We start from the raw sequence: 17,500 nt of genomic DNA on the forward strand, positions 1-17,500 counted from the left end.
TTTGCTTCCTGCGATTCCTTGCCCCCGACTCGAACGTCGCACGATAATCCACATAACAGATCTGTTGTGAGATGGTCAACGCTGACTGTGCAAGCAAATCACCTCGTTTGAAATACGACAATCCCATCGCTCGAATGCAACATGTGGGCACTATCGTCTCAAAGGCGCTTACTGTTGGTTTCACACACCACTCTGTAGTCGGAACCTACAGAACTTCGCATTATCAAACCTGACATACTTGTCTCAACATTATAAACTCAAATCACACACAGTAAGTTGCTTTCGCACGCCAGCTTTGAACAACGTGCTGGGGCCCCGAACATGCATTATAATAACAGAACTCGCGTTTCAAACCATGGCTCCCTGTGTTGATTTTTCACTCAATGTTGAACCACCAAAATGATGACAAAAACGATGTTTGATGGTGTGTTGCCAGACCAGCTTTTTTGTCGGTCCTCGGGGGGCATATCGACTTTTGTTTCATATTTATTGACCGCGGCCTTCGGCCTTGGTCAATAAATATGAAACAAAAGACGATATGCTCCCCCTCGGACCGACAAAAAAGCTGGTCTGTCAACAACCCATCAAACATCTTATAATGTTGGTTTAGGGTAACGTAGGTCGGTTTTTTTATTGTTTATTTTTATTTTTATTTTTTTATTTGGTTGATTTGAAAGGAGGTTACTTCCCTTAGTCTCGGTAAGGTTTGCAACATGTGCCAACATTTATTTTTATTTTTATGAGAAATGAAAATAACCGTTCTAGGGTTGGCTCTCTCTCTCTCTCTCTCTCTCTCTCTCTCTCTCTCTCTCTCTCTCTCTCTCTCTCTCTCTCTCTCTCTCTCTCTCTCTCTCTCTCTCTCTCTCTCTCTCTCTTATAACTCATTGATCTTGAAAACGGCCTATCCAGTTTATGTTCAATCGGCCGGATGACCTATTTTGTGCTGACTTGGGGCTGACTACAGGTAGCTTAGGCAAAATCGAAGACCGTGAGACAACTGTGCAAGTTGATAGGCTAATAAGAACGATTTTTTCGTGTCGAAATTGCATTGTTTCAGACTAAAACTCAAACTCTTAAATTTACCCGTTTAATTAAATAATGGAATCGAAAAATAGGAAAAATACGGAAACTTGTGTGGCATACGGGGCAGTACTTTTTAATCGCCATCCCTCTCACGAAAGTGAAATTATAAAATCCAAACTCCGAAAAATTGACGTTCCTCCACCACAATAGCGCCAGGGAAGGGAAACTTGGGTAGACAAACGCGCATTAATAATGAACAGGCGGTGATGCACTTTCCAGGTAAACGGAGACTGCCCATCGGGAGTAATCATTGATCGGGAACAGCGTTTCCAACCATAACAGATAATATTTCTTCCAAAATCGTCTCTGTTTGGCAAATAATGTCATACACTTTTACCAAGATTGGTTTGAACCCAGAAGACACGACGTCGTTAGGTTGATGGCCGGTGATCCGTCCAGGTTTAACATCGGATAAAACCATCTCTCGACTAAGTCACATACCAAAAATCAACACCCTGATTGCTTGCTATGGTTATTTGGAGTTTTGATGAATACTTTTTTCTGAAAAGGGCACTAGTGCTTAGTAGTTCTTAACACACAACAAATACACACACTGTGCACAGATAACAAAAAGGCTGTTCATTTTTGGTATGTGACCAAGTGGTCTTATTCATTGTAAAAGCCTGGCCAGATATGAGATTGTGTGGCGAGCGGGGTTCAAGGTGCGGAGTTGGCCTTTTAGAACACAGTCGATCCCCGTGTAAACGTTTCGGTTAAAGGCACAGTAAGCCTCCCGTAAACCATCACAGATACTGTCAGGCTTTTACACACAGTACAAACACTCTTCCATTTGAACGCTCACCGAACGGGAACATCCTAGGTGCCCTACGTAAAGATCTAGCAATTTTCAAAGAATTAATTTTGCTGATTGTCTGTCAGACAATCGGACGGTGCTTTTTTGCGTTTCTGACCTAACTTTTGAAATCTTAATAATAAATTGACAGCTTGTTACACAAACATTCTTAAATCATAAAAGAAATCTTTTTTCATCAACACAAGATCAGAACAATACGAAGTTTTGAAAGTTTAAACAAGTCGCGTAAGGCGAAAATACAACATTTAGTCAAGCTCAGTCGAACTCACAGAATGAAACTGAACGCATTGCATTTTTTTCACAAGACCGTACACTCGTAGCATCGTCTGTCCACCGCTCGTGGCAAAGGCAGTGAAATTAACAATACAGAAAAGCGCGGTAGCTGTTGCGCTGAGGAGGATAGCCCGCTTTTCTATATCTCTATTCTTTTTAACTCTCTGAACGTGTTTTTAATCCAAACATATCATATCTATATGTTTTTGGAATCAGGAACGGACAAGGAATAAGATGAAATTGTTTTTAAATCGATTTCGGAAATTTAGTTTTAATCATCATTTTTATATTTTTAATTTTCAGAGCTTGTATTTAATTCGAATATAACATAATTATATGTTTTTGGAATCAGAAAATGACGAAGAATACGATAAACGTATTTTTGGATTGTTTTATAAATAAATAATTTTAATTACAATTTTCAGATTTTTAATGACCAAAGTCATTAATTAAATTTTAAGCCTCCAAGCTGAAATGCAATACCAAAGTCCGGCCTTCGTCGAAGATTGCCTTGCCAAAATTTCAATCAATTTTATTGAAAAATGAGGGTGTGACAGTGCTGCCTCAACTTTTTTAAAATGCCGGATATGACGTCATCAAAGACATTTATCGAGAACAAAAACAACGTCCGGGGATATCATTCCCAGGAACTCTCATGTCAAATTTCATAAAGATTGGTCCAGTAGTTTAGTCTGAATCGCTCTGCACACACACACACACACACACACACACACACACACACACACACACACACAGACAGACAGACAGACACACACACATACACAACGACCCTCGTCTCGATTCCCCCCTCTATGTTAAAACCTTTAGTCAAAACTTGACTAAATGTAACAAGTCGCGTAAGGCGAAAATACAACATTTAGTCAAGCTCAGTCGAACTCACAGAATGAAACTGAACGCATTGCATTTTTTCCGCAAGACCGTACACTCGTAGCATCGTCTGTCCACCGCTCGTGGCAAAGGCAGTGAAATTAACAATACAGAAAAGCGCGGTAGCGGTTGCGCTGAGGAGGATAGCCCGCTTTTCTATATCTCTATTCTTTTTAACTCTCTGAACGTGTTTTTAATCCAAACATATCACATCTATATGTTTTTGGAATCAGGAACGGACAAGGAATAAGATGAAATTGTTTTTAAATCGATTTCGGAAATTTAGTTTTAATCATAATTCAACTCAACTCAACTCAACTCAAATTTATTAATCCATATGGAAATTATGTTGTAACAATACTCATTTCCAATCAAAAGAATAAGAATGCATACTAAACACAGTCTCACTAACGCAAACAGTCATCCGTCAAGTCAAGTCTGCCAACTCACAACTCACTCACACAACAACAGCAACAGCAATACAAATTAACAAAAACCATAATTCCAATAACAAAAAGACGTCCAAGAGTCCACCTCCACATCCACGCACACACAAGGTTTACAAAGCACCACATGTCGACTAGAACACCGCACATTTGGGCTACGGTAATACAGTTACTAAAAATACATACATTACAGATAACCCAGCAACAGAGTACAGTAATAATTATGACAGAGAAACATGATAGAGGCCTCTAACATGTGATTGGTTGAAAGCATGAATAGCTCTGGGAACAAAAGAATTGCGGAAACGTGACGTTCTAGCAACCATAGCCCTCAGTCTACCACTCCTGTCAATGCGTCGAGAGTCAAATTCAGGTTTCAGTGGGTGTGTCTCGTCAGCCAAAATTGAGGTCAGTCGGTCAGTCAGTCGTCTCTGGCAAACTGATTCAATGGTCTCTTGCTTCCTGCCTACAACAGATCCAGCCTTCTTGACTAGCTTTTCTAGCCTGTCACTATCCTGTTTACTAAGGTTACCCCCCCAGCACACACATGCATATGTCAACACGCTACCAACAGTGGACAGATAGAACATTTGCAGGATGTCATTACAAACAGAGAACGATCTAAGCTTCCTTAGACAGTACATGCGCGTGTGCGCTTTCTTCAAGATTTGGTCAGTGTTGGCATGCCAAGACAGCTTGTTGTCGATCACTACACCTAGGTAGCGATAGCTTTCAACCTGTTCGACTTCAACACCAGCTATCACGATAGGCTTGTGTGCTACCTTTTTTCTTCTAGTGTCAAAAATCATTTCTTTAGTTTTTCCTGTGTTCAAGTCCAGGTAATTCTCGTCGCACCAGTCCACAAAGCTGCTAACTTCTTGTCTGTAGTGTGTGTCATTGTCGTCAGTAATCTGTCCTGTAAGTCCAGTATCGTCAGCAAATTTGTCGATGAAGCACGACCCGTGAGAACTCCTGCAGTCAGCAGTATACAGGGAGAACAGAAAAGGTGACAATACTGTTCCCTGCGGAGCTCCTGTGTTGGTATTCAGTACACTAGATAGCGCGGTCTGCGGAGCACCGGTGTTTGTGTTCGGGCCATTAGATGGTACTGTACCAGCCCTAACAAACTGGGGTCGGTTGGTCAGATAGTCTGTGACCCACAATACAGTTGGAACGCTAATTTTCATCTTCAGTAGCTTTTCAGCAAGAAGGTGAGGCTGTATCGTATTGAACGCGCTAGAAAAGTCAAAAAACATCAGTCTAACACATGCTCCAGGTTTATCCAGATGAGAATAGATACTGTGCAACACATGTAAAACGGCATCCTCAACACTTCTACCCTTTCTATAGGCAAACTGCCACGGATCCATAAACTCCGCGGTAAGCACCTGAAGCTTCACTAATACTAGTCGCTCAAGAACCTTCATGACAGCAGAAGTCAATGCTACAGGTCGCAGGGCGTTCATCACTTTGACCGGGGTTTTCTTTGGAACTGGGACGATGCAAGATGTTTTCCAAAGGGATGGGATTTTTGACTGTGACAGAGACATGTTGAAAATCACAGTGAGAATTGAGCAAAGCTGCTCAGCACAAAAATGTAGGACTTTTGGTGTAATACCATCCGGGCCTGCTGCCTTCTTAGCATTAGACTTCTTGAGCTGTTTCACAACATCCTCCTCAGTCACAGACATGATTTCGCCCTGCTCATTCATAGGAGTGTTCACGAGTCGATCGGTCAGTTCAGTCCTGGTCTGGCTGAAATAATGTTTATATTTCTAATTTTCAGAGCTTGTTTTTAATCCGAATATAACATAATTATATGTTTTTGGAATCAGAAAAGGATGAAGAATACGATAAACGTATTTTTGGATCGTTTTATAAATAAATAATTTTAATTACAATTTTCAGATTTTAAATGACCAAAGTCATTAATTAAATTTTAAGCCTCCAAGCTGAAATGCAATACCAAAAGTCCGGCCTTCGTCGAAGATTGCTTTGCCAAAATGTCAATCAATTTGATTGAAAAATGAGGGTGTGACAGTGCCGCGTCAACTTTTTCAAAATGCCGGATATGACGTCATCAAAGACATTTATCGAAAAATAAAAAACAACGTCCGGGGATATCATTCCCAGGAACTCTCATGTCAAATTTCATAAAGATCGGTCCAGTAGTTTAGTCTGAATCACTCTACACGCACACACAGACAGACTGACACACACACACATACACAACGACCCTCGTCTCGATTCCCCCCTCTATGTTAAAACCTTTAGTCAAAACTTGACTAAATGTAACAAGTCGCGTAAGGCGAAAATACAACATTTAGTCAAGCTCAGTCGAACTCACAGAATGAAACTGAACGCATTGCATTTTTTCCGCAAGACCGTACACTCGTAGCATCGTCTGTCCACCGCTCGTGGCAAAGGCAGTGAAATTAACAATACAGAAAAGCGCGGTAGCGGTTGCGCTGAGGAGGATAGCCCGCTTTTCTATATCTCTATTCTTTTTAACTCTCTGAACGTGTTTTTAATCCAAACATATCATATCTATATGTTTTTGGAATCAGGAACCGACAAGGAATAAGATGACATTGTTTTTAAATCGATTTCGGAAATTTAATTTTAATCATATTTTTTAATTTTTAATTTTCAGAGCTTGTTTTTAATCCGAATATAACATAATTATATGTTTTTGGAATCAGAAAATGATGAAGAATACGATAAATGTATTTTTGGATCGTTTTATAAATAAATAATTTTAATTACAATTTTCAGATTTTTATAATGACCAAAGTCATAAATTAAATTTTAAGCCTCCAAGCTGAAATGCAATACCAAAAGTCCGGCCTTCGTCGAAGATTGCTTTGCCAAAATGTCAATCAATTTGATTGAAAAATGAGGGTGTGACAGTGCCGCCTCAACTTTTTCAAAATGCCGGATATGACGTCATCAAAGACATTTATCGAAAAAATGAAAAAAATATCCGGGGATATCATTCCCAGGAACTCTCATGTCAAATTTCATAAAGATCGGTCCAGTAGTTTAGTCTGAATCGCTCTACACACACACACACACAGACAGACACACACACACACACACACACACACACACACACACAGAGACAGACACACACACACACACACACACACACACCACAACCCTCGTCTCGATTCCTCCCTCTATGTTAAAACATTTAGTCAAAACTTGACTAAATGTAAAAAGGATAGCCCGGAAGCAGGGTCACGCAAGGTCGTGGTTCTCGTAGCAGATGACGCTGCCTGGCGCCAGTTCCTCTGAACCGTTGACCGCCACTGCTCTAGTTCGCAGCCGTTTCAATGTTGCATTTCAGATTCAAAGGTACACAATAACGTGCTATTGCAGATAAGCTTACAGAGATTTGCATTGAAATGACAAACTGGCGGCTAAATTGTGAAAAAAGGGAAACTGGATTACACGGGTTCACGATGGCTCAGAGGTAAGATAAACCACACAAAAATAAATTCTTTGAAAATTGCTCGCTCTTTACGGAGGGCACCCACAGGCGGAAGGTATCGTTCACTGGACCACTACTTTCATAGAAAGACTACAAGGTATGACACTCAGCTTCGAGTCGTCTGTGTTCTTGGAGTCGCTTCCTGCGGACAATTTTTTTGTTCAAGACGGTTTGCCTCTTTCTACAGTCTGTGTGAGGTCAAATACATACCGTTGAATGATTGTTTTAACTGTATGTATCTTTAATTTTCAGCTGCCGTCTGCTGCAGGTTGTTTTTAACCATCATTTGGAAGAATGTTCGTTTGCGAACTGCTACCCTGTAGTTGGTAAGAAATCATGCATCCCGCACCGAATATGCATACCAGTGCTCATTGGTCTAAAACATATGTAAATATTGCAGCAAAGGGAAGCTACCCACGGGAGTCTCAGTTTATGTTTTTGGCATAACAACGGAATTACAGTAACCGTGAACGGAAGCGATGCAGACGATTTCAGTCGACCAATGAAAATAATCATCGAATATCCGACCAATGATCGCATCGGACTACTATCTCCTCGGACATACGACGATCATCATTCGCACAGGATCTAAGTGGTATGCCGTTGACAGACACGTTTGATAGCACAAAATACGGTTTAAAAACATGCAGCGGACAGGCAGCTAAATATAAAAGGTACAGATAGTTAGAACATTCATTTATCACGGCATTTGTAAAGTTACAAAGATTCTTAACATTGGCAATTATTTTGTGCATAATTTTTTTCTGAAGTTAGTGGAGCACGACTCGAAGCTGAGTGACAAACCTTGTAGTCTTTCTATGGAAGTAGTGGTCCAGTGAACGATGCCTTCCGCCTGTGGGGCACCTAGGATGTTCTCAAGCGGTGAGTGTTTAAATGAAAGGGTGTTTGTACTGTGTGTAAAAGCCTGACAGTATATGTGATGGTTTACGGGAGGCTTACTGTGCCTTTAACCATCTCAGACCCGGCAAGGCCGTTACATTGGATGAGGCCATCCCTCCACTTGGACACATACAAACAATCATCCTCCTGAGTGTTTTTTTTGTGTGCAGAGCGGGATTTTTGTTGTTGTAATGAATGAATTCCCGCTCTGCATAGAAGGCAATCAGAATGTTGATGGTTGGCATGTGTCCAAGTGGAGAGATGTTCTTATCCCATGTGTGCAAGCCTGGGCAGATCTGAGATGGTGAACATAACTCCTCACGGAAAGGGTCATTATAATGCCTTTCAACGGATGTTGTTCACTGAGAACTCACAGCGGTCTGAAACGATTTCTTTCATTTTGTAACTGATACATATTCTTGAGAGAACCAACCCCATCCCCACCCTCTCCATCCACTACCCGCCACCCCTTATTCCCAACCCCAGCTTACCCCTTCTTTACTCCCCCCCCCCACCCCCCCTTGGCGCACGTTTGCAATAATTTGGCTTTATAAACTGACACTACATACATTCTAGTTTTGAAACCGGAAACAATGACGGTCCAGAATCAGAGCTGGTCTATGGCAGTAATACTCATTACCCCCCCCCCCCCCCCTCCCCCCCCCCCACCACCACCACCACGATCACCACAACAGAAACACACAGACGCACAAACACTTGACATGTGCGATTTTGTTCAGGTCCTAACTGTGATATGCTCTTAATGCTGAAATCAATCATGCTACTGTACTTGTAGAAAAGACATTCAATTCATACCGAATGCAAAAAACAGTTTAACTTTCCATAGATTAACATCTAGACAGTGAAACGCATGCTGCACAATCAGCCCCTGTCCCCATCCCTGAAAAGAATGACATGGCGCCGGCACTGTTTGGCAGGTCATAATCATCATTGGTAGTCGGGATACCGAAACAAAATAGGCTGTTTGGATAGAAAAGAAACTGTTTTTATGCACTGTCACGCACAAGTTGTTCAGTTTTAGCTTCTATGATAATATGACGGTTTGAACGTGCGGAACTTGGCTTTTGTGAAAATGATTTTGTTTGCTTGTTGGCGTCTGCGGTCTCCGTCCCACTATAAGGCCCCCCCCCCAAAAAAAGTCTGTTTACGGTATCCCGACCGACCCTATTTTTCGCGCGACCCTAGACTTTTTTTTTTTGGCATTTGGGGGGGAAAAAAAAGGTCTGTTTTTTGGCAAAATAACTTAAAAAAAAATCCCGACCTACCGACCCTATTTTTTGGGCCTATGTTACCGTAAACAGACTATTTTTTGTGTGCCTAATATAAACTCTGTCTCGTGGAAAATGAAGCTGTTTCATTCAATGCCACGACCTTTTGTTTCTAGCAGTATGGTTGAGTTTAACATAAACAGCAACGCAGCAAAGAGCTACACAAAAACGCTCATTTTGAGTTTCCTTGGACGAATAGTTCAGAAAACGCGATCCTATTAAAAAAGCATAATAAAACACAAATCACCGCGAAAAACACAGACAACAGTTACTCAACAAGAACAAAATCAGCGACCCCAGTCAAGAACAACAACACAAATCAACATGCCCACAGTTCAAACATGTCTTCCGCTCCGTAACGTTTAGCATCCGAACGAATATCGATCATACATGTATCTCTGATCGGGCCCAATTATCTTAACGGCCGTTATGCGTGCGTAATTCTTCCGTGTCCCAGATCAGATTCGGTAATGAAAGAGAGAGAGAAAGAGAGAAAAAAATCCGATGATTTTACGACCCATTGGACTACCTTGGTTCTGATTCTCATGATTCAGGTATTCTCGTCGAAGGTAGCAGCAAAAGACACTGAGTCACTAAGGGCTCCTAATATGGACCGGCTCCTAATATGGACCACCTCCTGTTCTGACAAACTAACGCGCTAGAGCGCTCAAAACAATTTCATTGGCTGTATTCACCCTCTCTGGATAACTTTCACATGCCTTCTCTGCTGTTAAAGGCAGTCCTCTTGGCTTTCTAAAATAGGTACGAAAATGGTTGCAAAACTTCGGTACCCCCGAAATCGGCTTGGAACGTTTAAATCAAATGACACAGAAATATATGTTGTACAAAGGGTACACAAATGGTTGCAATACTTTTTTTGCGTAGTTGATAATGTGATTAAAAAACACCCACATTGAAGATCGTTGAACTGATTTGTGTGCGTTTGTTATTTAGAACTGGAAACAGGAGAGGACTGCAACGCAGATGCCTCTCAGTGCAAGACCAACACAGTTTGTGAGGGTGATGTTGATAGCAAGACATGCAGTAAGTGTATGTTTGTATGTATGTGTGTGTGCGTGTGTGTGTGTGTATGTGTGTGTGTGTGTGTTTGTGTGCGTGTCTGCGTGTGTCTGTGTATGTGAGTGTATGTGTGTGTGTGTGTTTGTGTGTGTGTTTTGTATGTTTGTGTGTGTGTGTGTGTGTCTCTAGGCAGCCAGGATAGCAAAACTTGCAGTGACTATCCTCAACAAACACTAGCTAAAGAATGTTAGTAGTAGTCACTTTTACAATGAGTTTAAACTATTTCATTTGAGATATTTATTAAACAACGTAATGGGTTACCGTACTGACACTTAAAGCGAAGATTGAGCACCAATTCACAGGGGATGACCATGCAGACAAAAAAAATCCCTAGATTAAACAACGTAGGGGATGACCAAACTGACGCTTTAATCCCAGATTGACCAACGTAGGGGATAACTAAACTGCCATCTCTGCCGTTAAAGGTAGTCCTCTTGGCTATCTTAAATGGGTGCAAAATTTCGGTAAACCCCAAATCGGCTTGAAACGTTTAAATCAAATGACACAGAAAGATATGCTGTACAAAGGGTACACAAATGGTTGCTATACTTTTTTTGCGGAGTTGATAATGTGATTAAAAACACCCAGATTGAAGATCGTTGAACTGATTTGTGTGCGTTTGTTATTTAGAACTGGAAACAGGAGAGGACTGCAACGCAGATGCCTCTCAGTGCAAGACCAACACAGTTTGTGACGGTGCTGATGGTAGCAAGACATGCAGTAAGTGTGTATGTGTGTGTGTGTGTGTGCGTTTAAATCAAATGACACAGAAAGATATGTTGTACAAAGGGTACACAAATGGTTGCTATACTTTTTTTTGCGGAGTTGATAATGTGATTAAAAACACCCAGATTGAAGATCGTTGAACTGATTTGTGTGCGTTTGTTATTTAGAACTGGAAACAGGAGAGGACTGCAACGCAGATGCCTCTCGGTGCAAGACCAACACCGTTTGTGAGGGTGATGTTGATAGCAAGACATGCAGTAAGTGTATGTTTGTATGTATGTGTGTGTGTGTGTGTGTGTGTGTGTATGTGTGTGTGTGTGTGTGTGTGTGTATATATGTGTGTGTGTGTGTTTGTGTGTGTGTTTTGTATGTTTGTGTGTGTGTGTGTGTGTGTCTAGGCAGCCAGGACAGCATGACCATGCAGACAAAAAATTTTCCTAGATTAAACAACGTAGGGGATGACCAAACTGACACTTTAATCCCAGATTGACCAACGTTGGGGTTACCTAAACTGCCATCTCTGCCGTTAAAAGGCAGTCCACTTGGCTATCTAAAATATGTACGAAAATGGGTGCCAAATTTCGGTACCCCCCAAATCGGCTTGGAACGTTTAAATCAAATGACACAGTAAAATATGTTGTACAAAGGGTACACAAATGGTTGCAATACTTTTTTTGCCGAGTTGATAATGTGATTAAAAAAACACCCACATTGAAGATCGTTGAACTGATTTGTGTGCGTGTGTCATTTAGAACTGGAAACAGGAGAGGACTGCAACGCAGATGCCTCTCAGTGCAAGACCAACACAATTTGTGACGGTGCTGATGGTAGCAAGACATGCAGTAAGTGTGTGTGTGTGTATGTGTGTGTGTGTGTGTGTGTGTGTGTGTGTGTGTGTGTGTGTGTGTGTGTGTTTGAATCAAATGACACGTAAATATAATTATGTTGTACAAAGGGTACAAAAAACGGTTGCAATATTTTTTGGCTGAGTTGATAATATGATTTAAAAACCCTCACATTGAAGATCGTTGAACTGATTTGTGTGCGTTTGTTATTTAGAACTGAAAACAGGTGAGGACTGCAACGCAGATGCCTCTCAGTGCAAGACCAACACAGTTTGTGAGGGTGATGTTGATAGCAAGACATGCAGTAAGTGTATGTTTGTATGTATGTGTGTGTGCGTGTGTGTGTGTGTATATGTGTGTGTGTGTGTAAGTGTGTGTGCGTGTGTATGTGTGTGTGTGTGTGTGAGTGTATGTGTGTGTGTGTGTGTTTGTGTGTGTGTTTTGTATGTTTGCGTGTGTGTGTGTGTGTCTAGGCAGCCAGGATAGCAAGACTTGCAGTGACTATCCTCAACAAACACTAGCTAAAGAATGTTAGTTGTAGTCATTTTTACAATGAGTTTAAACTATTTCATTTGAGATATTTATTAAACAACGTAATGAGTTACCGTACTGACACTTAAAGCGACGATTGAGCACCAATTCACAGGGGATGACCACGCAGACAAAAAAATCCCTCGATTAAACAACGTAGGGGATGACCAAACTGACACTTTAATCCCAGATTGACCAACGTAGGGGATAACTAAACTGCCATCTCTGCCGTTAAAGGTAGTCCTCTTGGCTATCTTAAACGGGTGCAAAATTTCGGTAAACCCCAAATCGGCTTGAAACGTTTAAATCAAATGACACAGAAAGATATGTTGTACAAAGGGTACACAAATGGTTGCTATATTTTTTTTGCGGAGTTGATAATGTGATTAAAAACACCCAGATTGAAGATCGTTGAACTGATTTGTGTGCGTGTGTTATTTAGAACTGGAATTAGGAGAGGACTGCAACGCAGATGTCTCTCAGTGCAAGACCAACACAGTTTGTGACGGTGCTGATGGTAGCAAGACATGCAGTAAGTGTGTGTGTGTATGTATGTGTGTGTGTGTGTATGTGTGTTTGAATCAAATGACACGTAAATATAATTATGTTGTACAAAGGGTACAAAAACGGTTGCAATACTTTTTTGGGCTGAGTTGATAATATGATTTAAAAACCCTCACATTGAAGATCGTTGAACTGATTTGTGTGCGTTTGTTATTTTAGAACTGAAAACAGGTGAGGACTGCAACGCAGATGCCTCTCAGTGCAAGACCAACACAGTTTGTGAGGGTGATGTTAATAGCAAGACATGCAGTAAGTGTATGTTTGTATGTATGTGTGTGTGCGTGTGTGTGTGTGTGTATGTGTGTGTGTGTGTGTGTGTGTGAGTGTATGTGTGTGTGTGTGTGTTTGTGTGTGTGTTTTGCATGTTTGTGTGTGTGTGTGTCTAGGCAGCCAGGATAGCAAGACTTGCAGTGACTATCCTCAACAAACACTAGCTAAAGAATGTTAGTAGTAGTCACTTTTACAATGAGTTTAAAATATTTCATTTGAGATATTTATTAAACAACGTAATGGGTTACCGTACTGACACTTAAAGCGAAGATTGAGCACCAATTCACAGGGGATGACCATGCAGACAAAAAAAATCCCTAGATTAAACAACGTAGGGGATGACCAAACTGACGCTTTAATCCCAGATTGACCAACGTAGGGGATAACTAAACTGCCATCTCTGCCGTTAAAGGTAGTCCTCTTGGCTATCTTAAATGGGTGCAAAATTTCGGTAAACCCCAAATCGGCTTGAAACGTTTAAATCAAATGACACAGAAAGATATGTTGTACAAAGGGTACACAAATGGTTGCTATACTTTTTTTGCGGAGTTGATAATGTGATTAAAAACACCCAGATTGAAGATCGTTGAACTGATTTGTGTGCGTTTGTTATTTAGAACTGGAAACAGGAGAGGACTGCAACGCAGATGCCTCTCAGTGCAAGACCAACACAGTTTGTGACGGTGCTGATGGTAGCAAGACATGCAGTAAGTGTGTGTGTGTATGTGTGTGTGTGTGTGTGCGTTTAAATCAAATGACACAGAAAGATATGTTGTACAAAGGGTACACAAATGGTTGCTATACTTTTTTTGCGGAGTTGATAATGTGATTAAAAACACCCAGATTGAAGATCGTTGAACTGATTTGTGTGCGTTTGTTATTTAGAACTGGAAACAGGAGAGGACTGCAACGCAGATGCCTCTCAGTGCAAGACCAACACAGTTTGTGAGGGTGATGTTGATAGCAAGACATGCAGTAAGTGTATGTTTGTATGTATGTGTGTGTGTGTGTATGTGTGTGTGTATGTGTGTGTGTGTGTGTGTGTGTGTGTGTGTGTATGTGTGTGTGTGTGTGTGTGTGTGTGTGTTTATATGTGTGTGTGTGTGTGTTTGTGTGTGTGTTTTGTATGTTTGTGTGTGTGTGTGTGTGTCTCTAGGCAGCCAGGATAGCAAGACTTGCAGTGACTATCCTCAACAAACACTAGCTAAAGAATGTTAGTAGTAGTCACTTTTACAATGAGTTTAAACTATTTCATTTGAGATATTTATTAAACAACGTAATGGGTTACCGTACTGAAACTTAAAGCGAAGATTGAGCACCAATTCACAGGGGATGACCATGCAGACAAAAAAAATTCCTAGATTAAATAACGTAGGGGATGACCAAACTGACACTTTAATCCCAGATTGACCAACGTAGGGGATAACTAAACTGCCATCTCTGCCGTTAAAGGCAGTCCTCTTGGCTATTTAAAATGGGTGCAAAATTTCGGTAAACCCCAAATCGTCTTGAAACGTTTAAATCAATTAATGACACAGAAAGATATGTTGTACAAAGGGTACACAAATGGTTGCTATACTTTTTTTGCGGAGTTGATAATGTGATTAAAAACACCCAGATTGAAGATCGTTGAACTGATTTGTGTGCGTGTGTTATTTAGAACTGGAATTAGGAGAGGACTGCAACGCAGATGTCTCTCAGTGCAAGACCAACACAGTTTGTGACGGTGCTGATGGTAGCAAGACATGCAGTAAGTGTGTGTGTGTATGTATGTGTGTGTGTGTGTGTGTGTGTGTGTGTGTGTGTGTGTTTGAATCAAATGACACGTAAATATAATTATGTTGTACAAAGGGTACAAAAACGGTTGCAATACTTTTTTGGGCTGAGTTGATAATATGATTTAAAAACCCTCACATTGAAGATCGTTGAACTGATTTGTGTGCGTTTGTTATTTTAGAACTGAAAACAGGTGAGGACTGCAACGCAGATGCCTCTCAGTGCAAGACCAACACAGTTTGTGAGGGTGATGTTAATAGCAAGACATGCAGTAAGTGTATGTTTGTATGTATGTGTGTGTGCGTGTGTGTGTGTGTATGTGTGTGTGTGTGTGTGTGTGTGTGTGTGAGTGTATGTGTGTGTGTGTGTTTGTGTGTGTGTTTTGCATGTTTGTGTGTGTGTGTGTCTAGGCAGCCAGGATAGCAAGACTTGCAGTGACTATCCTCAACAAACACTAGCTAAAGAATGTTAGTAGTGGTCACTTTTACAATGAGTTTAAAATATTTCATTTGAGATATTTATTAAACAACGTAATGGGTTACCGTACTGACACTTAAAGCGAAGATTGAGCACCAATTCACAGGGGATGACCATGCAGACAAAAAAAATCCCTAGATTAAACAACGTAGGGGATGACCAAACTGACGCTTTAATCCCAGATTGACCAACGTAGGGGATAACTAAACTGCCATCTCTGCCGTTAAAGGTAGTCCTCTTGGCTATCTTAAATGGGTGCAAAATTTCGGTAAACCCCAAATCGGCTTGAAACGTTTAAATCAAATGACACAGAAAGATATGTTGTACAAAGGGTACACAAATGGTTGCTATACTTTTTTTGCGGAGTTGATAGTGTGATTAAAAACACCCAGATTGAAGATCGTTGAACTGATTTGTGTGCGTTTGTTATTTAGAACTGGAAACAGGAGAGGACTGCAACGCAGATGCCTCTCAGTGCAAGACCAACACAGTTTGTGACGGTGCTGATGGTAGCAAGACATGCAGTAAGTGTGTGTGTGTATGTGTGTGTGTGTGTGTGTGCGTTTAAATCAAATGACACAGAAAGATATATTGTACAAAGGGTACACAAATGGTTGCTATACTTTTTTTGCGGAGTTGATAATGTGATTAAAAACACCCAGATTGAAGATCGTTGAACTGATTTGTGTGCGTTTGTTATTTAGAACTGGAAACAGGAGAGGACTGCAACGCAGATGCCTCTCAGTGCAAGACCAACACAGTTTGTGAGGGTGATGTTGGTAGCGAGACATGCAGTAAGTGTATGTGTGTATGTAGGTGTGTGTGTGTGTGTGTGTGTGTGTGTGTGTGTGTGTGTGTGTGTGTGTGTATATGTGTGTGTGTGTGTATGTGTGTGTGTGTGTGTTTATATGTGTGTGTGTGTGTGTGTGTGTTTTGTATGTTTGTGTGTGTGTGTGTGTGTCTCTAGGCAGCCAGGATAGCAAGACTTGCAGTGACTATCCTCAACAAACACTAGCTAAAGAATGTTAGTAGTAGTCACTTTCGCGTTTGTTATTTAGAACTGGAAACAGGAGAAGACTGCAACGCAGATGCCTCTCAGTGCAAAACCAACACAGTTTGTGACGGTGTGGATGGTAGCAAGACATGCAGTAAGTGTGTGTGTGTGTGTGTGTGTGTCTTTCTGTGTGTGTGTGTGTGTGTGTGTGTGTGTGTTTGAATCAAATGACACGTAAACATAATTATGTTGTACAAAGGGTACAAAAACGGTTGCAATAATGTTTTGGCTGAGTTGTTAATATGATTTAAAAACCCTCACATTGAAGATCGTTGAACTGATTTAAAGGCCAACATCCACCAGAATTTTTCTCCTGGAGCGACCAAAACTTGAACCCGAGGCAGTTCGCCAAAAAGAACCGCCGATCACGAGAAAAGCATGCGTATCGCATGCGAGACGATTTGCAAGCCAGCCAGCGCAGCAGCGGGTGGGGATTTGGTCTCGGCAAAGAAACAAACAATGCAGTGTTTGATCTCGGTGAGACTGAAAGAGAGACAGAGAGCACGAGAGAGACCGACAGGGACACAGTGATTCAAGGCGCACAACTCTAGTAAAGTTGTCGTAGCACGTCCGCCTATGGCCAAAGTGATCCGGGTTCGATTCCCGGCATGTGTGGTCTATGGTTTTTTTTGTTTTTTTTTTAATTCTTGTTTACTATTGTTTATTATTTTACTCTAATAATTTTTTTAATTGTGTAAAATAAATTAAAAAATTTTTTTTTAAATCCACGTGCACAAGACAAAAACTTTCATACTGGGGGAGCGAGCCAGTCTGAAGAGTACTCGGGTCCAGTGCCAGCGTTTTTACATTTAGTCAAGTCAGTTTTGACTAAATGTTTTAACGTAGAGGGGGGAATCGAGACGAGGGTCGTGGTGTATGTGTGTGTGTGTGTGTGTGTGTCTGTGTCTGTGTCTGTGCGTGTGTGTGTGTAGAGCGATTCAGACTAAACTACTGGACCGATCTTTATGAAATTTGACATGAGAGTTCCTGG

The 17,500-nt window shown here is 41.1% G+C and overlaps 1 protein-coding gene across 1 annotated transcript in view; it reads left to right on the top strand.

Annotated features, from left to right (window-relative positions):
- Positions 1–7,839: 7,839 nt before the first annotated feature.
- Positions 7,840–17,500, top strand: part of LOC138952224 (cell death abnormality protein 1-like) — a 15,833-nt gene continuing 6,172 nt past the window's right edge. The window contains exons 1-15 of the mRNA XM_070323841.1: positions 7,840–7,879; positions 10,141–10,230; positions 10,897–10,986; positions 11,160–11,249; positions 11,745–11,834; positions 12,052–12,141; positions 12,811–12,900; positions 13,092–13,181; positions 13,820–13,909; positions 14,088–14,177; positions 14,863–14,952; positions 15,160–15,249; positions 15,890–15,979; positions 16,160–16,249; positions 16,514–16,603. Of these exons, the coding sequence (XP_070179942.1) occupies positions 7,840–7,879; positions 10,141–10,230; positions 10,897–10,986; positions 11,160–11,249; positions 11,745–11,834; positions 12,052–12,141; positions 12,811–12,900; positions 13,092–13,181; positions 13,820–13,909; positions 14,088–14,177; positions 14,863–14,952; positions 15,160–15,249; positions 15,890–15,979; positions 16,160–16,249; positions 16,514–16,603 (1,300 nt within the window). The remainder of the gene's footprint in view (positions 7,880–10,140; positions 10,231–10,896; positions 10,987–11,159; positions 11,250–11,744; positions 11,835–12,051; positions 12,142–12,810; positions 12,901–13,091; positions 13,182–13,819; positions 13,910–14,087; positions 14,178–14,862; positions 14,953–15,159; positions 15,250–15,889; positions 15,980–16,159; positions 16,250–16,513; positions 16,604–17,500) is intronic.

The sequence above is a fragment of the Littorina saxatilis genome, linkage group LG2 (genome assembly GCF_037325665.1).
Source record: "Littorina saxatilis isolate snail1 linkage group LG2, US_GU_Lsax_2.0, whole genome shotgun sequence".
In the NCBI taxonomy this organism is placed as follows: Eukaryota; Metazoa; Mollusca; class Gastropoda; order Littorinimorpha; family Littorinidae; genus Littorina; species Littorina saxatilis.